This window comes from Perca flavescens, chromosome 8, assembly GCF_004354835.1.
Source record: "Perca flavescens isolate YP-PL-M2 chromosome 8, PFLA_1.0, whole genome shotgun sequence".
NCBI classification, from domain to species: Eukaryota; Metazoa; Chordata; class Actinopteri; order Perciformes; family Percidae; genus Perca; species Perca flavescens.
In genome coordinates, this window is record NC_041338.1 from 38839832 (window position 1) to 38866345 (window position 26514).

Consider the following 26514-nt stretch of genomic DNA (forward strand, 5'->3'; position numbering starts at 1 on the left):
TTCTTTCAAAATGGAAAATAGTACCCCTAAGCTACCTGTCTCTGAAATGTTCATGACAGTGTCTCTTGCTACAATAGAACCGTAAACAGCAGCATTATCAGTCACAATCACCAGATCCGAGATCGTCAGCTCCCATTCATTAGCAACGGAGTGAAACATGGCATTGACATTTACGGCTGTATGGCTCTCGTGCACGAGTTTGCAAAACACGGGATTCGAGCATGACCGAAAGAACGAGATCCAGGGTACAAGTGGCCGAAATGGGTTTCCTCAGGAGGGTGGCTGGCGTCTCCCTTAGAGATAGGGTGAGAAGCTCAGTCATCCGTGAGGAGCTCGGAGTAGAGCCGCTGCTCCTTCGCGTCGAAAGGAGCCAGTTGAGGTGGTTCAGGCATCTGGTAAGGATGACCCCTGGGCACCTCCCTAGGGAGGCCTCGGGGAAGACCCAGGACTAGGTGGAGGGAGGTCCAGCTGGGAGGAGGCCTCGGGGAAGACCCAGGACTAGGTGGAGGGAGGTGGAGCTGGGAGGAGGCCTCGGGGAAGACCCAGGACTAGGTGAAGGGATTATATCTCCAACCTGGCCTGGGAACGCCTCGGGATCCCCCAGTCGGAGCTGGTTAATGTTGCTCGGGAAAGGGAAGTTTGGGGTCCCCTGCTGGAGCTGCTCCCCCCGCGACCCGACACCGGATAAGTGGACGAAGATGGATGGATGGATGGATGGATGGATGGATGGGATTCGAGCACCCACGTATCGTTATGTAGTGAGCGGTGAATGTTACAAAAGACTTGGTTGCTCGTGATCATAGGCATAGATTTCGGTGGCGATGGTGGGTACGCGTCCCCACCACATGTGTCATGAGTAATTTGTACCCACCACTTTTTTTTTTAAAACCTCAAGCTCAATTTAGTTAAAAAAAATAAAGTTCATAAAACATAGGCCTATAATTCGTGAGCGACAGATAACCAACAAATCCACAAAATGCTCGATCCCCCCCCACAGGACAGACACAGCCGCTCTGCTGCAGACCTTACAGGACATATGAGAACCGTGGGGAGTCAACCCACAGCCGCTCCGCCGCCCTGCTGAAAATGTGAAGCAGAAACGCTTAATGTCAGATAACCTCCATAATAATAGGACTTTCGGTTAGATCTTTTGACAGTTATCAGTGGTTATGATGAGCAATATGAGAGAGAAATTTGGTGATCATTGATTGTTGTTGAGGTAGTCCTGCTACATTCTACCACGTTAAGCTTTTTCCTTATAGGCTCTAATGAAGCGCTTATCAGTTAACGTCCATAATAATAGGACTTTTCCAGTTTAACGAGAGAGAGAGGAATAAGAGGGACTAGGAGCATCTTCAGCCAGAGGACATTATTTCTTCAGCTTCTTCTTGCGTTGTCACCCCGGTTGGACGTGGGGCTGGCAGCAGGTGAATTGGTCATGCTATTAACATCATCGCTACACTATTTCTTAGTAAAACCGAAATGAATTAAACTGCCTTTTCTTTTTACCATGGCTATATGACGCTTACTGCAGAATGGATTTCAAGGACTTTGCGCGCCGATTAATATACTCCAATGTTTATATTTTACATAACATGTCCTAAACATGAGTTGAATTTGCAGCGCCGCCACGCCTTTTTATACATTTTTATTAATTTACAAGTTATCTGATACATTAGACAGCGTCTTTCAAAACATGACCTGCGCAAAAGACAAAAAAAGAAAATGAATATCATTTTACCCAGCACTTCTGGAAATGCACTTCCAAATGCGTCTCTGTCCCCAGCACATTCCACACCAAACTGACGCCCATGCTCTTGATGTCCATGCATCACATGTTAGTGCCCCTCTGCTCGTTTCGGTTAGGGCACTGGCCACCTTTCTTTTAGTCTCTGTGTAAAGCTGTGGCACAGTTGTCTCAGTGAAACGGTATGGCGTAGCTCGGCTCCGCTGTCTGTAACATGCAGACGAACCCCTCGTTCTCCACCACACTCTAAGGCCTTAGGTCTTTGGCGATGAAGCAGGCGATAGACCGAGTTATTTGTTTTGCCCTCTTGGAGTTGGCAGGAAGTTTGTGAAGCACTGCAGTGTGCGTTGGTCTGCAGCTGGCGGCTGACTCTGCTCCGTGTCGCTGAGCTCCGGGTGATGCCTAGTAACATGAGCCCACGCATTTGTTGTGCTGCCGAAGTACTTGGTCTTCATTTTGCAAAGCTTGCACACTGTGTGTGTCATGTCCAGCGCAGTGCTCCCAGGCATTCGGTAAAAACCGAAATGACGCCAAACTTTAGCTTAAAGTGAAGACGGGGCTGGTTGGATCTCCCTCTCATCCATATTTGCTTCCTCTTTGCGCTCACGTTCAAAAACCGGCTGCGTGGTGACGTCTAGGCTAGTTACAAAAATGGAGGCGAACAGCCAGCTGATTTTATTTATTTATTAAATCGATTCTTGGACATTTCAGATCGATTCTGAATCGTTGCAAATGAGAAACTAGATTCTTCTGTGAATCTATTTTTTGGCACACCCCTATTAATAACCATCAAACTTTAAGATTATTCATCCATCATAGAAAACACGATCACTGTGTAGTGTTGTTTTTAAAAGCTTTCTAACAACATCTGTTGTGTATATATCAGATTCCAGATATCTGACATCACTTTCATAGAGATTGTGTATCCTGTGGGCGTCTGTTGAGTAGCCTGGCCAACAGGGCCGACAATGCATATATCAAACTTAATGAATATACGTTAATTATTATTGCTTCTTATTGCCGATGTGTTGGTGTACCTGTGTGCAGGTGTGGAGAACGTCACAGTGCAGCTGAAGCTGGAGGCTGAGTTTCACTTCACACATCTCATCATGACATTTAAGGTGAGTTCTGCACGCAGCAGGGGGTTCTGGGTAATCACAGGCGAATAGATGAGGTACTGCTCCTTGGTTCTCTCAGCCTGTAACGGTTGTTTCATGTCTCTGTAAACACATCAGACAGCCAGTGTAAACCTCACTGAGTGAATAGAAACTCTGTGCTCTGATTGGTCAGAATCCCTTCGTGTTTATTAGACAGTGCACTATAGTTGGTGTTGCATAGTTTAAAGGATCTTTGCAGTCTCACATGAACACCACAGACCTTCTTGATATTCTGCCTGTTTAAAGAAGGGTTTTCATCACAACCAAATGCTTGCATGTTTTTTGGGGGAATTGTTGGGTCTCTGAGATAACTTTTGTTATGATTTGATATTATTAATAAAATTGAATTGAGTCAAAGTTTGTTTTCTAACGTGGTTCTCTCTCCTCAGACGTTTCGACCGGCTGCCATGGTGATCGAGCGGTCATCTGACTTCGGGAAGACGTGGAAGGTTTACCGTTACTTTGCCTATGATTGTGAGACCTCGTTCCCGTCGGTTTCCCATGGTCCAATGCAGAAGGTCGACGATGTCATCTGTGACTCGCGTTACTCGGACATCGAGCCGTCCACTGAAGGAGAGGTACAGAAATCATCTCTCTGGTTGTCTCTGATCAGGCCTGGGTTCAAATAACGTACCCTCCCGTTAAAACTGGTCTTAGTCTGAGTGATCTGACATTGATGAATAAAACCCAGAAATAGATCTTTTAATATCTGTCTTCTCACCATGAATGCAGAAGTAAAAAGTCCTTTAAACTAAGTTGCTGTGGCTCAGTTCTTAATGTAAACATGAACCTGGTGCATTATCAGAGATCTGAAACCAGTTTACAGCGTTGTTTCTCTGACGATCTCTTTTATATCCACATATATCCAATCACTAATGTATTCGAATTGGGACCTTTTGAATCAAATCGATTTAGGAAATCCTTGGTGATATCCATCTCTGACTGTGCTGTAATCATTAACTGTTAAGTTGTCAATAAAAGTTTAAATAAATGATCTTACATTTGTTTTCTTCCAGGTGATTTTCCGAGTCCTGGACCCGGCGTTCAGGATCGAGGACCCCTACAGCCCCCGGATCCAGAGTAGGTCTCCTCACCGCCACCCATAACTTCTGTCTGATCTGCGATACGGAGTTATTGATTATTAGTTATTATCCGTCACTGAGCTGCTGTTAATCTTTTGTTCAGACATGTTGAAGATCACGGACCTGCGGGTGAAGTTCACCAAACTGCACACGCTTGGAGACAACCTGCTGGACTCCCGCATGGAGATCAAGGAGAAGTATTACTACGCCGTCTTCGACATGGTGGTCCGAGGAAACTGCTTCTGCTACGGACACGCCTCCGAGTGCGCCCCGGTCCAGGGAACTGGCCAGGCCACTGAGGGCATGGTGAGTCGCTCTGGCCTCCTAACCCGTTTATTCCTGATAATGGACACTGTGAAGACACAATGTGAGTCACTCATGTGCAGAACGGCTAGCTACGAGCTAGCTACGAGCTTGCTACGAGCTAGCCACGAGCTTGCTACGAGCTAGCTACGAGCTAGCTACGAGCTTGCTACGAGCTAGCTACGGCTACACCACTTGACAGGGAAGCGTGAAAACAAAAGACTTTAACCCAGGAAAAGCATGTTCAGAATACAGATTGATTTCTGATTATTAATTGTGTTTTCTGTCTCCAGGTCCACGGTCACTGCATGTGTAACCACAACACTAAAGGTCTGAACTGTGAGCAATGTCAGGACTTCTACCACGACCTGCCATGGAGACCAGCCGAGGGACGCAACACCAACGCCTGCAAAAGTCAGTCCATGCTGCTGTCAACTGGTTTCTACTGCTGTAAACTACTGCTGTCAACTGGTTTCTACTGCTGTAAACTACTGCTGTCAACTGGTTTCTACTGCTGTAAACTACTGCTGTCAACTGGTTTCTACTGCTGTATACTACTGCTGTCAACTGGTTTCTACTGCTGTAAACTACTGCTGTCAACTGGTTTCTACTGCTGTATACTACTGCTGTCAACTGGTTTCTACTGCAGTAAACAACTGCTGTCAACTGGTTTCTACTGCTGTAAACTACTGCTGTCAACTGGTTTCTACTGCTGTATACTACTGCTGTCAACTGGTTTCTACTGCTGTAAACTACTGCTGTCAACTGGTTTCTACTGCTGTATACTACTGCTGTCAACTGGTTTCTACTGCAGTAAACTACTGCTGTCAACTGGTTTCTACTGCTGTAAACTACTGCTGTCAACTGGTTTCTACTGCTGTATACTACTGCTGTCAACTGGTTTCTACTGCTGTATACTACTGCTGTCAACTGGTTTCTACTGCTGTATACTACTGCTGTCAACTGGTTTCTACTGCTGTAAACTACTGCTGTCAACTCGTTTCTACTGCTGTAAACTACTGCTGTCAACTCGTTTCTACTGGTTTTAACCACTGTTTACTGGTCTCTACTGGTTTCTCCTGGTCTTTACCACTGTTTACTGGTCTCTACTGGTTTCTCCTGGTCTTTACCACTGTTTCTACTGTAGGTCTCTAATGGTTCCTGGTGGACTGGGACTATTTTAAAAACAAAACTGAGACCTGAGGTTGTGTGTGTTTGTGTTCCTGATCCTTAATTTAATTTGAAGTTGGACAACAGGAAACTGAATCTCCTCTCTTCTTCTTCTGTGGTGTTGTAGAGTGTAACTGTAACCAGCATTCAGACTCGTGTCACTTCGACATGGCCATGTTCGTGGCTTCAGGAAACGTCAGCGGAGGAGTCTGTGACGACTGTCGGCACAACACGGCCGGACCCAACTGTCAGCAGTGTCAACCGTTTTTCTACCAGCACCCCGAGAGAGATGTCCGAGACCCCAACATCTGCCAGCGTGAGTCACTGTTTAAATCCTAACTTAACCCCAACACTCAGAGACCCCCCAACATCTGCCAGCGTGAGTCACTGTTTAAATCCTAACTTAACCCCAACACTCAGACCCCCCCCCAACATCTGCCAGCGTGAGTCACTGTTTAAATCCTAACTTAACCCCAACACTCAGAGACCCCCCCAACATCTGCCAGCGTGAGTCACTGTTTAAATCCTAACTTAACCCCAACACTCAGAGAGACCCCCCCCCCAACATCTGCCAGCGTGAGTCACTGTTTAAATCCTAACTTAACCCCAACACTCAGAGACCCCCCAACATCTGCCAGCGTGAGTCACTGTTTAAATCCTAACTTAACCCCAACACTCAGAGACCCCCCCAACATCTGCCAGCGTGAGTCACTGTTTAAATCCTAACTTAACCCCAACACTCAGAGAGACCCCCCCAACATCTGCCAGCGTGAGTCACTGTTTAAATCCTAACTTAACCCCAACACTCAGAGACCCCCCCAACATCTGCCAGCGTGAGTCACTGTTTAAATCCTAACTTAACCCCAACACTCAGACCCCCCAACATCTCCAGCGTGAGTCACTGTTTAAATCCTAACTTAACCCCAACACTCAGAGACCCCCCAACATCTGCCAGCGTGAGTCACTGTTTAAATCCTAACTTAACCCCAACACTCAGAGACCCCCCCAACATCTGCCAGCGTGAGTCACTGTTTAAATCCTAACTTAACCCCAACACTCAGAGACCCCCCAACATCTGCCAGCGTGAGTCACTGTTTAAATCCTAACTTAACCCCAACACTCAGAGACCCCCCCCAACATCTGCCAGCGTGAGTCACTGTTTAAATCCTAACTTAACCCCAACACTCAGAGAGACCCCCCCCCAACATCTGCCAGCGTGAGTCACTGTTTGAATCCTAACTTAACCCCAACACTCAGAGAGACCCCCCAACATCTGCCAGCGTGAGTCACTGTTTAAATCCTAACTTAACCCCAACACTCAGAGAGACCCCCCCCAACATCTGCCAGCGTGAGTCACTGTTTAAATCCTAACTTAACACCAACACTCAGAGACCCCCCAACATCTGCCAGCGTGAGTCACTGTTTAAATCCTAACTTAAACCCAACACTCAGAGACCCCCCCAACATCTGCCAGCGTGAGTCACTGTTTAAATCCTAACTTAACCCCAACACTCAGAGACCCCCCAACATCTGCCAGCGTGAGTCACTGTTTAAATCCTAACTTAACCCCAACACTCAGAGACCCCCCAACATCTGCCAGCGTGAGTCACTGTTTAAATCCTAACTTAACCCCAACACTCAGAGAGACCCCCCCAACATCTGCCAGCGTGAGTCACTGTTTAAATCCTAACTTAACACCAACACTCAGAGACCCCCAACATCTGCCAGCGTGAGTCACTGTTTAAATCCTAACTTAACCCCAACACTCAGAGACCCCCCCAACATCTGCCAGCGTGAGTCACTGTTTAAATCCTAACTTAACCCCAACACTCAGAGACCCCCCCAACATCTGCCAGCGTGAGTCACTGTTTAAATCCTAACTTAACCCCAACACTCAGAGACCCCCCAACATCTGCCAGCGTGAGTCACTGTTTAAATCCTAACTTAACCCCAACACTCAGAGACCCCCCCCAACATCTGCCAGCGTGAGTCACTGTTTAAATCCTAACTTAACCCCAACACTCAGAGACCCCCCCCAACATCTGCCAGCGTGAGTCACTGTTTAAATCCTAACTTAACCCCAACACTCAGAGACCCCCCCAACATCTGCCAGCGTGAGTCACTGTTTAAATCCTAACTTAACCCCAACACTCAGAGACCCCCCCAACATCTGCCAGCGTGAGTCACTGTTTAAATCCTAACTTAACCCCAACACTCAGAGACCCCCCAACATCTGCCAGCGTGAGTCACTGTTTAAATCCTAACTTAACCCCAACACTCAGAGCCCCCCCCCAACATCTGCCAGCGTGAGTCACTGTTTAAATCCTAACTTAACACCAACACTCAGAGACCCCCCCCCCAACATCTGCCAGCAGTAAAATGAAACCCTGTGTCCTAACACGCGGAGCTTCTTTAAATCACCCTCTTATTGCTCAGTCTATATTTGGGCAAAATGCAGGCCGTGTGAACACATTGTTGTTTTAGTTCATGTTACAGTTTGATGTTTAAGTGATAAACACAAATATGTCTTCTTGTCTTTGTCTCTTTAACCGTGATATTATTATTCCTAACATGAAGATGTAACCTCCTGTCCTGTAGAACTTTACTTTATTTGAACATTGTTTAACATCCTGTCCTGTGTGTCTGCAGCCTGTAACTGCCTCTGTGTGTGTGTGTGTTTGTGCGCAGTGTGTATCTGCCTGTGTGTGTGTGTGTGTGTGTGTGTGTGTGTGTCTGCAGTGTGTAACTGCCTCTCTGTCTGTGTATGTGTGTGTCTGCAGTGTGTAACTGTCTCTCTGTGTGTGTCTGCAGTGTGTAACTGCCTCTGTGTGTGTGTGTGTGTGTGTGTGTGTCTGCAGTGTGTAACTGTCTCTCTGTGTGTGTGTCTGCAGTGTGTAACTGTCTCTCTGTGTGTGTGTGTCTGCAGTGTGTAACGGTCTCTGTGTGTGTGTGTGTCTGCAATGTGTAACTGTCTGTCTGTGTGTGTGTGTGTCTGCAGTGTGTAACTGCCTCTGTGTGTGTGTGTCTGCAGTGTGTAACTGTCTCTCTGTCTGTGTGTGTGTGTGTGTCTGCAGTTTGTAACTGCCTCTGTGTGTGTGTGTCTGCAGTGTGTAACTGTCTGTGTGTGTGTGTCTGCAGTGTGTAACTGTCTCTGTGTGTGTGTCTGCAGTGTGTAACTGTCTCTGTGTGTGTGTGTGTGTGTCTGCAGTGTGTAACTGTCTGTGGGTGTGTGTGTCTGCAGTGTGTAACTGTCTTTCTGTGTGTGTGTGTCTGCAGTGTGTAACTGTCTCTCTGTGTGTGTGTGTGTCTGCAGTGTGTAACTCTCTCTGTGTGTGTGTGTGTGTGTGTGTGTGTGTGTGTCTGCAGTGTGTAACTGTCTTTCTGTGTGTGTGTCTGCAGTGTGTAACTGTCTCTGTGTGTGTGTGTGTGTGTGTGTGTCTGCAGTGTGTAACTGTCTGTGTGTGTGTGTGTGTGTGTCTGCAGTGTGTAACTGTCTCTCTGTGTGTGTCTGCAGTGTGTAACTGTCTCTCTGTGTGTGTGTCTGCAGTGTGTAACTGTCTCTGTGTGTGTGTGTCTGCAGTGTGTAACTGTCTCTCTGTGTGTGTGTGTGTGTGTGTGTGTGTGTCTGCAGTGTGTAACTGTCTCTCTGTGTGTGTGTGTCTGCAGTGTGTAACTGTCTCTCTGTGTGTGTGTGTGTGTGTGTGTGTCTGCAGTGTGTAACTGTCTCTGTGTGTGTGTGTGTGTGTGTCTGCAGTGTGTAACTGTCTCTGTGTGTGTGTGTGTGTCTGCAGTGTGTAACTGTCTCTCTGTGTGTGTATGTGTGTGTGTCTGCAGTGTGTAACTGTCTCTGTGTGTGTGTGTGTCTGCAGTGTGTAACTGTCTCTGTGTGTGTGTGTGAGTCTGCAGTGTGTAACTGTCTCTCTGTGTGTGTGTGTGTGTCTGCAGTGTGTAACTCTTTGTGTGTGTGTGTCTGCAGTGTGTAACTGTCTCTTTTGTGTGTGTGTGTGTGTGTGTGTGTGTGTGTGTGTGTGTGTGTTTGTGTCTGCAGTGTGTAACTGTCGGTGTGTGTGTGTCTGCAGTGTGTAACTGCCTCTGTGTGTGTCTGCAGTGTGTAACTGTCTGTGTGTGTGTCTGCAGTGTGTAACTGCCTCTGTGTGTGTCTGCAGTCTGTAACTGTCTGTGTGTGTGTCTGCAGTGTGTAACTGCCTCTGTGTGTGTCTGCACTGTGTAACTGCCTCTGTGTGTGTCTGCAGTGTGTAACTGCCTCGGTGTGTGTCTGCAGTGTGTAACTGTCTGTGTGTGTGTCTGCAGTGTGTAACTGTCTGTGTGTGTGTGTCTGCAGTGTGTAACTGTCTCTGTGTGTGTCTGCAGTGTGTAACTGTCTCTGTGTGTGTCTGCAGTGTGTAACTGCCTCTGTGTGTGTGTCTGCAGTGTGTAACTGCCTCTGTGTGTGTGTCTGCAGTGTGTAACTGCCTCTGTGTGTGTGTCTGCAGTGTGTAACTGTCTCTGTGTGTGTCTGCAGTGTGTAACTGTCTCTGTGTGTGTGTCTGCAGTGTGTAACTGTCTCTGTGTGTGTCTGCAGTGTGTAACTGTCTCTGTGTGTGTCTGCAGTGTGTAACTGTCTGTGTGTGTGTCTGCAGTGTGTAACTGTCTCTGTGTGTGTGTGTGTCTGCAGTGTGTAACTGTCTCTGTGTGTGTCTGCAGTGTGTAACTGTCTCTGTGTGTGTCTGCAGTGTGTAACTGCCTCTCTGTGTGTGTCTGCAGTGTGTAACTGCCTCGGTGTGTGTCTGCAGTGTGTAACTGTCTGTGTGTGTGTCTGCAGTGTGTAACTGTCTGTGTGTGTGTGTCTGCAGTGTGTAACTGTCTCTGTGTGTGTCTGCAGTGTGTAACTGTCTCTGTGTGTGTCTGCAGTGTGTAACTGCCTCTGTGTGTGTGTCTGCAGTGTGTAACTGCCTCTGTGTGTGTGTCTGCAGTGTGTAACTGCCTCTGTGTGTGTGTCTGCAGTGTGTAACTGTCTCTGTGTGTGTCTGCAGTGTGTAACTGTCTCTGTGTGTGTGTCTGCAGTGTGTAACTGTCTCTGTGTGTGTCTGCAGTGTGTAACTGTCTGTGTGTGTGTCTGCAGTGTGTAACTGTCTGTGTGTGTGTCTGCAGTGTGTAACTGTCTCTGTGTGTGTGTGTGTCTGCAGTGTGTAACTGTCTCTGTGTGTGTCTGCAGTGTGTAACTGTCTCTGTGTGTGTCTGCAGTGTGTAACTGCCTCTCTGTGTGTGTCTGCAGTGTGTAACTGCCTCTGTGTGTGTCTGCAGTGTGTAACTGTCTCTGTGTGTGTCTGCAGTGTGTAACTGTCTCTGTGTGTGTCTGCAGTGTGTAACTGCCTCTGTGTGTGTGTGTCTGCAGTGTGTAACTGTCTCTGTGTGTGTCTGCAGTGTGTAACTGTCTCTGTGTGTGTCTGCAGTGTGTAACTGCCTCTGTGTGTGTGTCTGCAGTGTGTAACTGTCTGTGTTTGTGTCTGCAGTGTGTAACTGTCTCTGTGTGTGTCTGCAGTGTGTAACTGTCTCTGTGTGTGTGTCTGCAGTGTGTAACTGTCTCTGTGTGTGTGTCTGCAGTGTGTAACTGTCTCTGTGTGTGTCTGCAGTGTGTAACTGTCTCTGTGTGTGTCTGCAGTTTGTAACTGCCTCTGTGTGTGTGTGTCTGCAGTGTGTAACTGTCTCTGTGTGTGTCTGCAGTGTGTAACTGTCTCTGTGTGTGTCTGCAGTGTGTAACTGCCTCTCTGTGTGTGTCTGCAGTGTGTAACTGCCTCTGTGTGTGTCTGCAGTGTGTAACTGTCTCTGTGTGTGTCTGCAGTGTGTAACTGTCTCTGTGTGTGTCTGCAGTGTGTAACTGTCTCTGTGTGTGTCTGCAGTGTGTAACTGCCTCTCTGTGTGTGTCTGCAGTGTGTAACTGCCTCTGTGTGTGTCTGCAGTGTGTAACTGTCTCTGTGTGTGTCTGCAGTGTGTAACTGTCTCTGTGTGTGTCTGCAGTGTGTAACTGCCTCTGTGTGTGTGTGTCTGCAGTGTGTAACTGTCTGTGTGTGTGTCTGCAGTGTGTAACTGTCTGTGTGTGTGTCTGCAGTGTGTAACTGTCTGTGTGTGTGTCTGCAGTGTGTAACTGTCTGTGTGTGTGTCTGCAGTGTGTAACTGTCTCTGTGTGTGTCTGCAGTGTGTAACTGTCTCTGTGTGTGTCTGCAGTGTGTAACTGCGACCCTCTGGGCTCTCTGAACGGAGGAGTCTGTGACGGTCTGACGGATGTTGGAGGCGGTCTGATCGCCGGTCAGTGTCGCTGTAAAGTCAACGTGGAAGGAGAGCGCTGCGAGCGCTGCAGACCGGCGCACTACGGGCTGAGTGGCGCCACGCCTGAGGGCTGCACGGGTACCACACTATACACACTATACAAACAACACACTATACACACAACACACTACGGGCTGAGTGACGCCACGCCTGAGGGCTGCACGGGTACCACACTATACACACAACACACTATACACACTATACACACAACACACTATACACACTATACACACAACGCACTATACACACAACACACTATACACACAACACACTATATACAACACAGAGACGAACAACACAGAGACTCACAACACAGACACACACTCCTACACTCTCAGGCTCCATCTGCGCTGCTACGTTCTCATTTTTAAGCGTTTTAAGACTGAAACCATCTCAGTCCACACAAGAGTTTTAGCTCCAGTAGCACAACTAATCTGCGTCCATATTAACATCTCTGACATCACAAATCACATGACCATTCACACACACTGGGCATGTGCGTGCCGGTGTGGGTTGTTTTAATGTGTGTGTTGTTACTTTCAAACCAAAACGGGGCAGCACTGTTTCCAAATGTTTTCGGGGCTCGGAAAGGCCGCAGCATTGTGGACGCAGCAGAAGATATTCATATTTAAACCAAAACGTAGCAGTGTAGACGTAGCCTCACAACACCTACGCACTCAGACCTCATTATTGTTTCTGTGTGTGTTGTTAATGTGCATATTGTTGCTGTGTGTGTTGTTAATGTGCATATTGTTTCTGTGTGTGTTGTTACTCTGTGTGTGTTGTTAATGTGCATATTGTAGCGGTGTGTGTTGTTACTCTGTGTGTGTTGTTAATGTGCATATTGTTGCGGTGTGTGTTGTTAATGTGCATATTGTTGCGGTGTGTGTTGTTACTCTGTGTGTGGTGTTAATGTGCATATTGTTGCGGTGTGTGTTGTTACTCTGTGTGTGTTGTTAATGTGCATATTGTTGCGGTGTGTGTTGTTACTCTGTGTGTGTTGTTAATGTGCATATTGTTGCGGTGTGTGTTGTTACTCTGTGTGTGTTGTTAATGTGCATATTGTTGCTGTGTGTGTTATTACTCTGTGTGTGTTGTTAATGTGCATATTGTTGCGGTGTGTTTCCAGCGTGTAGCTGCAGCCCGGTGGGAACTCTTCCTGGAGGAAACCCCTGTGACAGTGAAACAGGAAGCTGCTTCTGTAAACGTCTGGTGACGGGACGAGACTGTGACCAGTGTGTGGTGAGAAGAGTTATTACACATTTATAACCGAGAGAGGTGATATGTGTGTGTATCTGACAGGGTCAATGATTCCACACAGAGTTCATCTTTACATTACTTATCGTACACAACTGTGTCTGTGAAAAGACTTTAGATTACAAGTAGCTGCATGATGTGAGGAAAATATGCGATAACTTTTTTTAATCTGTTGATAACGATATAATTTGTAATAAATAAACAAATAAAAAGATATTAAAGTGTTCTCAGTTCTGCTGCTTTCAGTATTCTGCTTAAATCAAACCAACCGCTTGATGGATTTAAAACTAATGAAAGGAAATTGTGTGTGTGTGTGTGTGTGTGTGTGTGTGTGTGTGTGTGTGTGTGTGTGTGTGTGTGTGTGTGTGTGTGTAGGCTGAACACTGGGGTCTCAGTAACGATATGGATGGCTGCAGACCATGTGACTGTGATCTAGGAGGAGCCATCAACAACCGGTGAGTAGAAATAATGAAACATCAACTGAACTTTATTCAAATGAAACGTGATATTGTTGGAGTATATGACGTCATCTAGCGCCTTTTTAGCGACTTTTGCAGCTAGTGCTAGCTACTTTCATTGGAAAAGAGTTGGCAACACTAGCGGTAGATAGCTAGCTTGGTTGGCAGAACGCTGAATGTTTACTGAGGTAATAAATCAAGAGAGAAGTAGGCTCATTTTCTCATAGACTTCTACAGAAACAGACTTCTGTTTAGAGCCAGTGGAGTCGCCCCTGCTGGAAGTTAGAGAGAATGCAGCTTTAGGGAGCTTCAGCTTTGGCAGGAACATCCAAATCACTGCTAACAGCTGACTCATCAACTGTCTCTGATTGGATAATCTGTGCGGGTTCCTGCAGGTGCGATCAGGGGAGTGGTCAGTGCGTCTGCAGAGATCACATGTTTGGTCGACGCTGTGATCAGGTCCAGTCTGGATTCTACTTCATCGCTCTAGATCACTACACCTACGAGGCCGAGGACGCCAAGTTTGGACCTGTGAGTCATTGTTTTAACCATAACTCAACAGCTGGCAAAACTCTCCTATATCTTTAAATCTCGCTGTTTTCTGTGGAAGATTGTGTACAAAGCATGTGAAAGCTTGATCACTGATGGTGTGTCAAATGTTATGATACTAAGTCACGTCTTACATCAAAATTATGTGATGTAAAAAGTTAAAAAGTCAAAATATGACTTTTAATTTCAAAAGTTTAATATTTCTGGAAAAGCTCAGCTGGTTTCATACCTTTTGTACCTTCAAAACAGTTTTTGTCAGTATTGGAGGCCATACATTTAATGTGGTGTCCCACAGGGTTCAATATTTGGCCCACTTCTGTTTTTATAGCTGAATTATTCACCATGTTAAATTTTTACAATGACGACACACACTTTTTTTTATATATATATATATATATATATATATATATATATATATATATGTGTGTGTATATATGTTTTTTTTTTTTTTTTTTTTTTTTTTTTTTTTATTAGTAAATCTAGCCCCAATGATCCAAACAGTCTTAGTCAGCAAAAAGGGCAATCATTTATTTTCACTATATCTCCATCCATAAGCAACACAAAGACAGAATGTAACGCTGTTCTGGCTATGCGTTTCATACATTTTCTGTAATAAAACATCTGAAAGCAAAAATCCTATCACATGGGAGTCCTGGGACCCATTTTTATCAAATGGGGGTCTAATTTGTGTTAGTTTAGGGGTCATAGACGTGGAAAAGTTCTGAAAACCACTGGTTTAACATGATAAAATTATAGTTTGCAAAGTTTAAAAAAAGACTGAACTCAAAACTGCTTTAGACTCCCCACTGCTTTTAACTCTAACATGAATAATATTTTCTTCCTGTCTGAACACTTTATTTTGTTATTTACAATGGTGGTCTCCTCCAGATTACTCTGCTGCTGCACATCTTTTGTTAATTAAAAAGTTTGAGTCTTAGCCTTCTCCTCTTTATTAGCCCGACGAGTTATACTATTTAAATGGAAAAATGCCAAAGAGTGTGGGGCCCTTTCTGGTCCTTTATCATTTTACTGCTACTACTTATTTTCAGTTGTGTATTACATTTAAGTTTTAATAAATTCATTTGCCACTGTTAATTCTTTTTAATTTAGTTGTGGCTTTGATTGTCAACCTTTGATCAGTGTCATTCGTGGGTAAATATGCGTCTGTGTGTAGAGTGAAGTGTTGATGCCCAGGGTTAGGGTTAACAGGGTAAATGTACCTGCAGTAAGTTGTTATTCTGGACTGTTCTACGTTCAAATTAATAAATAAACCATGGGGAAACTTTGTTTAAACTCCAAAAAGATCAAATGTTTGTATTTCAAAAGAGCTCAAAACTTAAAAAGTTGTAGTTTGGACTTATTTCATGACTAATATTTCATAACTTAGCTTTTTTTCCCCAGGGAAATTGCTTCTTTGATATGTGTTGTTAAAGCATGAGAAATATGAAAACAAAAGCTTTCGGTACCACCTGTGACTGGTCAAAGTTTTCATGTCTTCATGTCATCCTTCAGGGAGTGACTGTGGTGCCGCGGCCCCACCCTCTGGACCGCAGTCCCACCTGGACAGGTATCGGTCTGGTCAACGTCCCAGAGGGGGCCTTCCTGGAGTTCACCGTGGACAACATCCCCCACTCCATGGAGTATGACATCATCATCCGCTACGAACCTCAGGTAGGAGAAATGTAATCAAATCGGGACCTTGTGAATTGGAACCGATTCAGGAAATCAGTGGCGAAACCTAGTCAACAAGGTGCAGCTCCGCCCACCAGCTAAATGCAGACCAATGATTGGACGCTGGCCTCACTCTCTGATCGATTGGATAAAACCATCAGAAACGTTGTGTGGTTAAGACAGACTGCTATCATAACGAACATAACGACCAATAGATCTTTATATTGACCAATAGGAAGTGGAGTCCAGCAGCCAACTTACAAAAACTTCCTGTCTAAAGTTCAGTCTAAGAGAGGATTTTACCGATTTGATTTTACAGAGACAAATCCTAACTAACTTTAAGAATCCTATCTTATCTCAGGTTAGAACATGCTAAACAGTTAATCTAACATCGCTTACAGTATCAACTTTTATGTCTGTTACCTAGCAACTGATGCTACTTTTCTCATCTCACTGAGCTGAACAACTTTGTAACGGTTGTTTTTTCTCTTCGTAACAAACAGAAACCTACTATGAAACTACAGATGCTAATGTAGATTTATATTTCTGACCTTCGTAACCGTTAACCAAGAAGCAGGAAACAAAGTCTGAACTCGAACTCCGTTAGCTGCTTATTGGTCCCAGACTCGGAGCTTGGACCAATAAGATTCCTCAAAATCGAGCCTGAAGTTAAAAGTTTTTCTGTTATCCTGCTGACAGAGAGACGGACAAAGTGAACATAAGCTGTAGCACTGGGACGGTATGCTTTCTGATTGGATTTGGATTTTACGTTTTGAGTATTTGGTATTTTCTTTTCCTTCCCCAACAAAAACAAAAGTTTAATAAAACACTTCTATATATCATGAGACATTTCTAAAAACTGATAGTTTTCTTAGAAGAATGACATCACAGAGTCAGTCAGTCTGACATTAATTTACTTTGTAAAGAACAACATAACATGGATCTTCACCTTTTTCTGCTTTCGCTCTGTTTCCCTGGAAACAGATATGATGTATTTGCCGTCGGTGCTACCGTAGAAACAAAATATTCAGCTCTATCATTAGTAAAAAAAACTAAAAAATCAATTCTAGGGTTCTAAATCACAATACATACAATAACCCCAATAACCTTGTTGGCGAAGGTAAAAAGTTGAAGAAGAGATGACCAAAGAAAGGAGAATAAAAAGAAAACATGTTGGGGTTAAAGTCCAATGTTTAAACCATGAAAGCTGTGGTGTGTTGGTCCTGCAGCTGCCCGACCAATGGGAGGAGGTTCTGATGACAGTGATGAGACCTGGACCTATCAGAGCAGACAGTCGCTGTGTCAACACGGTTCCTGACGACGACCACCAGATGATCTCACTTCATCCCGGCTCACGGTAACATTCAGCCGCCAAAAATACATTAATATACAAGTCATCTTCAACAGGAAGTTAAAACTGTGAGTAACTAGTTTTCCTGTCCCCTCAGATACGTGGCTCTTCCCAGACCGGTTTGTTTTGAATCTGGTCTGAACTACACGGTCCGCCTCAGTCTGCCGCTGTACTCGGCCGTCAGCGATGTCCAGTCTCCGTACACACTCATTGACTCGGTAAGGAAACCATCTGGAGATAGGACTAAAAACAGCCCTTATTTATATTCTCCATCAATCTGCAGATCATGCTCCCGACCACAATCCTATCTTTACATGTCTCTTTTGGTCTAAAACCCAAAGATTGAAAGATAGAAAATATTCACACTGGAAGAGCTGGAAACAGAGGATTTGAGTTTTTGCTTAAAAAATTATTACCAAGTAGCCTGACAAGTCAGACCCACATCCAGATGTTGGGTCTGGGAACTCACCATTGGCTGGGCTCACTCCGAGGGGCGGGATAAACGGTTTTCTTTCATATTCCCTCTGCACAAATAGGATAGCGCTCCAACCAGGCAGAGCAACGAAGAAGGTAGCAAAGCTAGTTGATAGATTAAACTTTTGCCGTATCCGGTCGGCAAAACTCTGACATCTTCCTTTTTTAAGAATGACTTCAGAGCCGTTCTTTGTTCTTTTCTCAAAGAAAAGCTGAACTCCAAGTCTTCCAGAAGACCTCTGTTCACCAGCAGCAGCAGCCATAAGCCCCGCCCACCGTCTCTATACACGATGTGATTGGCCTGACCAAAATTTGTTTTTTCCAGCTCGCAAGCCAACGGAGAGTGCCTAGACCCCCCTGGCTGCAAAATAAATTTGCTGCCGCTAGGGTGCGTCTAGATTTCTAGGCTAATTACCAAGGAGATGAAGAATCATTTTCTGCCAATCATCTAATCGATTACTCTGAGAAAGTGGTGACATGTATCACACTTTATTCTGTGTACTACACTGTATAAAGTAAGCAACAGATTCCCATTATTATTATAAATATAATAATATACAAATACATTGTGTGTTGGTCCTTCCTCAGAAATGTTTAACTGGAGTAAATGTCATTTCCTGTATTCTGGTGCCTTTTAATTAAACAATTGCTTGTATAGCCTAAAATGGTTACCACATACCTGGCAAGGTTTCCTAGCAGAAACATCAGATGACTGTTAGAACATAGTGTAAGTGTAATTTAATGCTCTGACAAAGACTACATGATGCCTTTAAAAGCAACAGGCAAACAACTGAACGTCTACTTAAATCCTAGCTTGTTTAGTGACCGTAAGTGAGCTGAGCAGCAGATATGATAAGAAGCTTTTTTTACCTTGCTGTGTGTGTGAGTTTTATTTGAATGGACTGAGGCTTCATCTGCAGCGCTACGTTTTGGTTTTTAAGTGTTTGAGTTTTGATCAAAAGTGATCTCGGTGCACCGAGGGTTTTTATCTCCAGTAGAAGAACTAATCTCTGTTTACACTAACACGCCCAAACCTCATATCTCATCATCCTGGTATACTGGACATAAACAGGAGGCAGCGTGGAGACTCCGCCCCCTGCTGGTAGTTACTATGGTAACATTAGTAGTGTTCATCAGATCAATCAGAACAAGACATTGTGACCGATAAGACCCAATCAGGAGGAGAAACGTTGTTTGCAGGGGGAATGAGAGGGGGGGAACGCCAGAGCAGGGGGGAATGAGAGGGGGGAACGCCAGAGCAGGGGGAATGAGAGGGGGGAATGCCAGAGCAGGGGGAATGAGAGGGGGGGACGCCAGAGCAGGGGGAATGAGAGGGGGGGGGAAACGCCAGAGCAGGGGGAATGAGAGGGGAAACGCCAGAGCAGGGGGAATGAGGGGGGAACGCCAGAGCAGGGGGAATGAGAGGGGGGAACACCAGAGCAGGGGGAATGAGAGGGGGGGAACACCAGAACAGGGGGAATGAGAGGGGGGAAACACCAGAGCAGGGGGAATGATAGGGGGGGAACCCCAGAGCAGGGGGAATGATGGGGGGGGGGAACGCCAGAGCAGGGGAAATGAGAGGGGGGAAACACCAGAGCAGGGGGAATGAGAGGGGGGGAACACCAGAGCAGGGGGAATGATGGGGGGGGAACGCCAGAGCAGGGGAAATGAGAGGGGGAAATGCCAGAGCAGGGGGAATGAGAGGGGGAAACACCAGAGCAGGGGGAATGAGAGAACTTTCAGACTCTCAGATGGTGTTAATGCCTCACTGTAAGAACTTTTAGACCCTCAGATTGTGTTGATACGATACAACTTTATTGTCAGCCAAAGGCTGAAATTCTTTGTACATCCCTGGGTAGCTTGTTTAAGATGAGCACGTAGACATACATCCAAAAACAGTAAATGACATACACATACATCCTAATGAGTACATACACATACATCCTAATGAGTACATACACATACATCCTAATGAGTACATACACATACATCCTAATGAGGACATACACATACATCCTAATGAGTACATACACATACATCCTAATGAGTACATACACATACATCCTAATGAGGACATACACATACATCCTAATGAGTACATACACATACATCCTAATGAGTACATACACATACATCCTAATGAGGACATACACATACATCCTAATGAGGACATACACATACATCCTAATGAGGACATACACATACATCCTAATGAGTACATACACATACATCCTAATGAGTACATACACATACATCCTAATGAGGACATACACATACATCCTAATGAGGACATACACATACATCCAAACATTCATGAGATTAATAACACCAGCAAACATACATGAGATGTGAGTGATGCCTCACTGTAAGAACTTTTTGACCCTCAGATCGTGTTGATGCCTCACTGTAAGAACCTGGAGATCTTCACGGGATCTTCAGAAGAAGGAGAGTCCAGCGGGAACAGCGGTTGGGAAACTTTTCAGCGTTATCGTTGTCTGGAGAACAGCCAGGGCGTTATCAAGTCGCAGATGACCGACATCTGCAGAAACTTCATCTTCAGCATCTCTGCCATGCTGCACCAGGGAGCCAAAGGTACACCAGTCCACCTTAAATCTGATGACATACAGTACATACACATCACTCTTCAGATTCTTTCAACTCTATTTGTGGTGCTTTTTGAAATATTTTGACACTCTTTTTAAATGTAATTACTCCAAAACCATTCGTCCACATCAGTAAAGATGTAAATGTTTCCACAGAAGAGATTTGAAGAATTTCAAAAAAGCGAACTTCAACTTTTCAGCATTCAGGCCAAATTATGTCTTTACACATTGCTCTAGGACAGATCTGGGCCTCACTCTACAGAAAGCTGAGACTCCAACATACTTACTCTTTCTTCCTGTTTGTGTTGAACTCTTGAGTGATGTCACTCATCAATGAAGCAATGTTTCCATCTCGTTGATCCTTGACTTCCTAAACAAGACTCGACTAGTCTCTTCTTCAGTGTCTTCAGACCGTCTGGCTCATAAATCTGTCACCGTCGCTCCCTTAGGAAAGGATCTGTCAACAAGTTTTCCTGTTGGTTGTCTCGAACTCATCTCCTGTTTGGACTCTTGCCAGAATGCCAGTGTGATCCTCACCCTTTATGTTTGGACTCTGTTTCCCAGAATGCCAGTGTGATCCTCAGGGCTCCCTGAGCACGGTGTGCGATCCCAGCGGCGGTCAGTGTCGATGTCGGCCCAACGTGGTCGGCAGGAACTGTGACAGATGTTCTCCGGACACCTTCCAGTTTGGACCCAACGGCTGCAGAGGTCAGAAGCCCCATCCCTTCATCGGTTTTGTTCTTGGCAACAGATATAACCTTTCCCTACAGTCCCGACCATAAACTGTATACAAACTGTGTTGTGTGTGTTTGCAGCTGTAAACCTGTAAACTGTATATGTATATATGTTCTAGTGTTTCTGTGTTATGTGTGTTTGCAGCTGTAAACCTGTACACTGTATATGTATATATGTTATAGTATTTCTGTGTTGTGTGTGTTTGCAGCTGTAAACCTGTACACTGTATATGTATATATGTTATAGTGTTTCTGTGTTGTGTGTGTTTGCAGCTGTAAACCTGTACACTGTATATGTATATATGTTATAGTGTTTCTGTGTTGTGTGTGTTTGCAGCTGTAAACCTGTACACTGTATATGTATATATGTTATAGTATTTCTGTGTTGTGTGTGTTTGCAGCCTGTGCGTGCGACCCTCAGGGCTCTCAGAGTTCGTTCTGCGATCAGCTGAGTGGTCAGTGCGTCTGTGTTTCCGGAGCATACGGTCGGCAGTGTGAGCGCTGTCTGCCGGGTCACTGGGGCTTCCCAACCTGCCGACCCTGCTCCTGCAACGGACACGCCGACGACTGCCAGGCCGACACGGGACGCTGCTTCAACTGCAGGGACCACAGCACCGGACACACCTGTGACAGGTGAGACACACCTGAGATATAAAACCAACTGTGACAGGTGAAACACACCTGAGATATACAACACACTGAGACAGGTGAGATACAAAACAGACTGTGAGAGGTGAGATATACCTTAGATATGAAATACACTGAGACAGGTGAGATATACCTTGGATATAAAACACACTGAGACAGGTGAGATATACCTGAGATATAAAACACACTGTGAGAGGTGAGATATACCTGAGATACAAAACACACTGAGAGAGGTGAGATATACCTGAGATATAAAACACACTGAGACAGGTGAGATATACCTGAGATATAAAACACACTGAAACAGGTGAGATATACCTGAGATATAAAACACACTAATAGAGGTGAGATATACCTGAGATATAAAACACACTGAGACAGGTGAGATATACCTGAGATATAAAACACACTGAGACAGGTGAGATATACCTGAGATATAAAACACACTGTGAGAGGTGAGATATACCTGAGATATAAAACACACTGTGAGAGGTGAGATATACCTGAGATATAAAACACACTATGAGAGGTGAGATATACCTGAGATATAAAACACACTGAGACAGGTGAGATATACCGGAGATATAAAACACACTATGAGAGGTGAGATATACCTGAGATATAAAACACACTGTGAGAGGTGAGATATACCTGAGATACAAAACACACTGAGAGAGGTGAGATATACCTGAGATATAAAACACACTGAGAGAGGTGAGATATACCTGAGATATAAAACACACTATGAGAGGTGAGATATACCTGAGATATAAAACACACTGAGACAGGTGAGATATACCTGAGATATAAAACACACTATGAGAGGTGAGATATACCTGAGATATAAAACACACTGTGAGAGGTGAGATATACCTGAGATATAAAACACACTGAGAGAGGTGAGATATACCTGAGATATAAAACACACTGAGACAGGTGAGATATACCTGAGATATAAAACACACTGAGACAGGTGAGATATACCTGAGATATAAAACACACTGAGACAGGTGAGATATACCTGAGATATAAAACACACTGTGATAGGTGAGATATACCTGAGATATAAAACACACTAAGACAGGTGAGATATACCTGAGATATAAAACACACTGTGAGAGGTGAGATATACCTGAGATATAGCTACAACTTCAGACTTTTGAACCAATAACTGGTCCTCATCACTTCCTGTGTCTCCCCTCTGTCCAGGTGTCTGGATGGTTACTATGGCGACCCGGTGTTGGGGTCAGGTGACCACTGTCGCCCCTGCATGTGTCCCGACGGCCCCGGCAGCCTGCGGCAGTTTGCAGGAAGCTGTTACCGTGGCGACGACTCTCAGCAGGCAGTCTGTGTCTGCAACACTGGATTCAGAGGTAAGAAAAACTTTATTAACACTAACAGTAAGGTAATACAGAGGTAAGAAAAACTTTAACACTAACAGTAAGGTAAATACACAGAGGTAAGAAAAACTTTATTAACACTAACAGTAAGGTAACCATACAGAGGTAAAAAAAAAAACTTTATTAACACTAACAGTAAGGTAACTATACAGAGGTAAGAAAAACTTTATTAACACTAACAGTAAGGTAACCATACAGAGGTAAAAAAAAAAAGTTATCTTATTTAACTTAACAGATTAAAACTTAGTTGAAACAGAGGTTTATCAACAGAAGTAAATACTTTGAACATTGAAGTAGATCAAAATGCAAATGAATGCATTAAAAAAAAAATTTTATTAGGTAAATTTCCCAATGGATCAGTTTTAAATCCGAGACTAGATTAGAGGATAAAACCAAATAATAACAGTTTGACCTTCAGCCTGAGGCTCTCCTTCTCAGCAGGAACTTTTCTGAGAGAAATAAACACGAGTCAAACAGAAGCTGCCCTGCAGATACTAACGGGTCTAATCTAAAGAGAAGAGTGATTTAGTGTGATGGAAACAGGTTTGATTTAAAGAGAAGAGTGATTTAGTGTGATGGAAACAGGTTTGATTTAAAGAGAAGAGTGATTTAGTGTGATGGAAACAGGTTTGATTTAAAGAGAAGAGTGATTTAGTGTGATGGAAACAGGTTTGATTTAAAGAGAAGAGTGATTTAGTGTGATGGAAACAGGTTTGATTTAAAGAGAAGCTGTGATTTAGTGTGATGGAAACAGGTTTGATTTAAAGAGAAGCTGTGATTTAGTGTGATGGAAAAAGAGGCTGAGAGCAGGAATGTGATGTACTCTGTTATTACGGCAGGAAATGAGATGTTGAGGCTGGAATCAGCTGCTGACAGACGCAGTAATCCCAAATGTTCTCCTTTTTGTTTCCACTTTAAATCTCCAACAGACTGGATCGCACATGAATATCTTCTGAGTTTATGACTTTACTCATCTTTACAAAACTGGTTTCTGATTGGCTGTCAGGTTTAAATAGAATGAACTTCCGTTGTGAGGAGAGGACAGTCACTGCTGGCGTCTGGAAACAACTGATTGTTATATTTTACAGATGACACTGTTCGTCAGAAATGTCAGACGTCTGTAACTCTTCTTCTTCTTCTTCTTCTCTGCAGGTGCTCGCTGTGACGAGTGCTCCCCTGGTTACTATGGAAACCCTGGGGAGGTGGGAGGGCAGTGTCAGCCCTGTCAGTGCAACAACAACATCGACATGTTGGACCCAGAGTCCTGCGACGCCCAGACCGGCGAGTGTCTGCGCTGCCTTTACCACAGCGAGGGCGCTTCCTGCCAGAGCTGCAAGCTGGGTTACTACGGCAACGCCCTGCTGCAGGACTGTAGCAGTGAGTATACTGGCTTTACTGGGTACCATTTAAGGCTCATCTTATTAAAGGTCCTTTTAGTTTAACATGAAACCGCCCCGAAATCCCCATCACCAAACCCACCAGACTCCATGTAAATAATCAGGACTTTTATCATTGTAAAACACACTTCATTTAATCAGGACTTTCAGCGTGTATAGATCCAGCATATTTCCACTAGACTCCATGTAAATAATCAGGACTTTTAGCGTGTATAGAGCCAGCATATCTCCACCAGACTCCATGTAAATAATCAGGACTTTTAGCGTGTATAGAGCCAGCATATCTCCACATGTAAATGGGTGATTTAAGGGTTTATATCAACCAAACCAGAGTGGTGATTGTTGGAACAGTGGAAAGATTTTATTTATAGTATAAAATCATAACGAGTTATCTTGAGACACTTTACATATAAAGTTCGTCTAGATCACACTATAATTTACAAAGACACAACAATTCCAATAATTCCCCCTAGAGCAAGCAGTAGCAGAGCACTGCAGGGCGTAGCAGGACGTAGCAGGGTGTAACAGGACGTAGCAGGGCACTGCAGAGTGTAGCAGGGCATAGCAGAGCATAGCAGGGCGCGCAGCAGGACCACGGCGACAGGCTGCAACCATGATTTAGTGGCCACCCTAATCCAAGGAAACATGCTGGGCGGAAAAAAAAAACATAAGGACTCCAGGGAATAAGCTCCCCAGAGCTAGGTTAGTAACGAGCATTTCTGGAACATGGAAGCACACAGATGGAAAGAGAGAGGAGAGGGAAGCTCAGTGTGTCAAAGGAAGTCCCCCGAAAGTCTAAAACTATAACAGCATAGCTAAGAGAGACAAGTTAAGGAGAGGAGCTTGGTCAGGCTAGAACTCTCCCAACCAGATCGGGCTGTACTGGCCTGCCTCCCTCTACTTTGATTATATTATTGATTATATGGTAGATGAATCTGACGACTATGACGAGAAGCAGGGCTAGGTGGATGCTGCAACTCCTCACTCCCTAACTATAAGCTTTATCGAAGAGGAGAGTTTTAAGTTTACTCTTAAATGTGGTGACAGTGTCTGCAATATGATCTCTTTTCTTAGTTCTCGTCAGAACATGTGCTGCAGCATTCTGGATCAGCTGGAGAGTCTTAAGGGACTTATTTGAGCAACCTGACAGTAGGGAATTACAATAGTCCAGCCTGGACGTAACGAATGCATGGGCTAGTTTTTCCAGCATCGTTTTGAGACAGGATATTCCTAATTTTGGCAATGTTACGAAGATGAAAAAAGGCTGTTTTTGAGGTTTGTTTTAGATGGGCGTTAAAGGATATATCCTGATCAAAAATAACTCCTAGATTTCTGACAGTAGTGCTGGAGGCCAGGGCAATACCATCCAGAGTAGCTATATCTTTAGATAATGAAGTTCGGAGGTGTTTAGGGCCCAGCACAATAACTTCAGTTTTGTTAGAGTTTAACATCACATGGTCATCCAGGATTTTATATCTTTGATGCATGCTTGAAGTTTAGCTAGCTGACTGGTTTCGTCTGGTTTGATTGACAAGTATAATTGGGTGTAATCCGCATAACAGTGAAAGTTAATTGAGTTTTTCCTAATAATATTACCAAGAGGAAGCATATATAAGGAGAAAAGAATTGGTCCAAGCACTGAGCCTTGTGGAACGCCATGGCTAACTTTAGCGTGCCTTGAGATGGATTAGAGAAATAGGACTTACCAGCTTAGTGCGATTCCTTTAATGCCAACTAAATGTTCCAGTCTCTGTAGCAGGATGGTATGGTCAATAGTGTTGAATGCAGCACTAATAAGACAAGTATGGAGACAAGTCCTTTGTCTGCAGCAGTTAGAAGGTTGTTAGTAATTGTCACCAGTGCTGTCTCTGTGCTATGATGCTTTCTAAATTCGAAAGTCCTCAAATAAACTATTGCTATGTAGAAAGTCACATAACTGATTAGCAACTACCTTCTCAAGGATCCTGGAGAGAAAGGGAAGGTTAGATATAGGTCTATAGTTTGCTAAGACCTCAGGATCGAGGGTGGTTTTTTTCAGAAGAGGTTTTATCACAGCTACTTTAAATGACTGCGGTACGTAACCTGTTAATAAAGACATATTGATCATATCTAGTAATAAAGTGTTAACCACGGGTAACGCTTCTTTGAGTAATCTCATTGGGATGGGTCTAGGAGACCGGTAGAAG

At 44.4% G+C, this 26514-nt stretch overlaps 1 protein-coding gene across 1 annotated transcript in view; it reads left to right on the forward strand.

The window, feature by feature from the left end:
- lamb1a (laminin, beta 1a) overlaps nucleotides 1-26514 on the forward strand; it is a 56217-nt gene that overhangs the window by 9132 nt on the left and 20571 nt on the right. Inside the window, exons 4-21 of the mRNA XM_028586084.1 lie at nucleotides 2795-2868; nucleotides 3294-3482; nucleotides 3921-3984; nucleotides 4090-4292; nucleotides 4583-4703; nucleotides 5587-5775; nucleotides 11685-11864; nucleotides 12916-13028; nucleotides 13419-13498; nucleotides 13897-14032; nucleotides 15563-15721; nucleotides 16951-17078; nucleotides 17170-17290; nucleotides 19934-20138; nucleotides 20714-20857; nucleotides 21285-21516; nucleotides 22741-22904; nucleotides 24084-24308. Of these exons, the coding sequence (XP_028441885.1) occupies nucleotides 2795-2868; nucleotides 3294-3482; nucleotides 3921-3984; nucleotides 4090-4292; nucleotides 4583-4703; nucleotides 5587-5775; nucleotides 11685-11864; nucleotides 12916-13028; nucleotides 13419-13498; nucleotides 13897-14032; nucleotides 15563-15721; nucleotides 16951-17078; nucleotides 17170-17290; nucleotides 19934-20138; nucleotides 20714-20857; nucleotides 21285-21516; nucleotides 22741-22904; nucleotides 24084-24308 (2727 nt within the window). The remainder of the gene's footprint in view (nucleotides 1-2794; nucleotides 2869-3293; nucleotides 3483-3920; nucleotides 3985-4089; nucleotides 4293-4582; nucleotides 4704-5586; nucleotides 5776-11684; nucleotides 11865-12915; nucleotides 13029-13418; nucleotides 13499-13896; nucleotides 14033-15562; nucleotides 15722-16950; nucleotides 17079-17169; nucleotides 17291-19933; nucleotides 20139-20713; nucleotides 20858-21284; nucleotides 21517-22740; nucleotides 22905-24083; nucleotides 24309-26514) is intronic.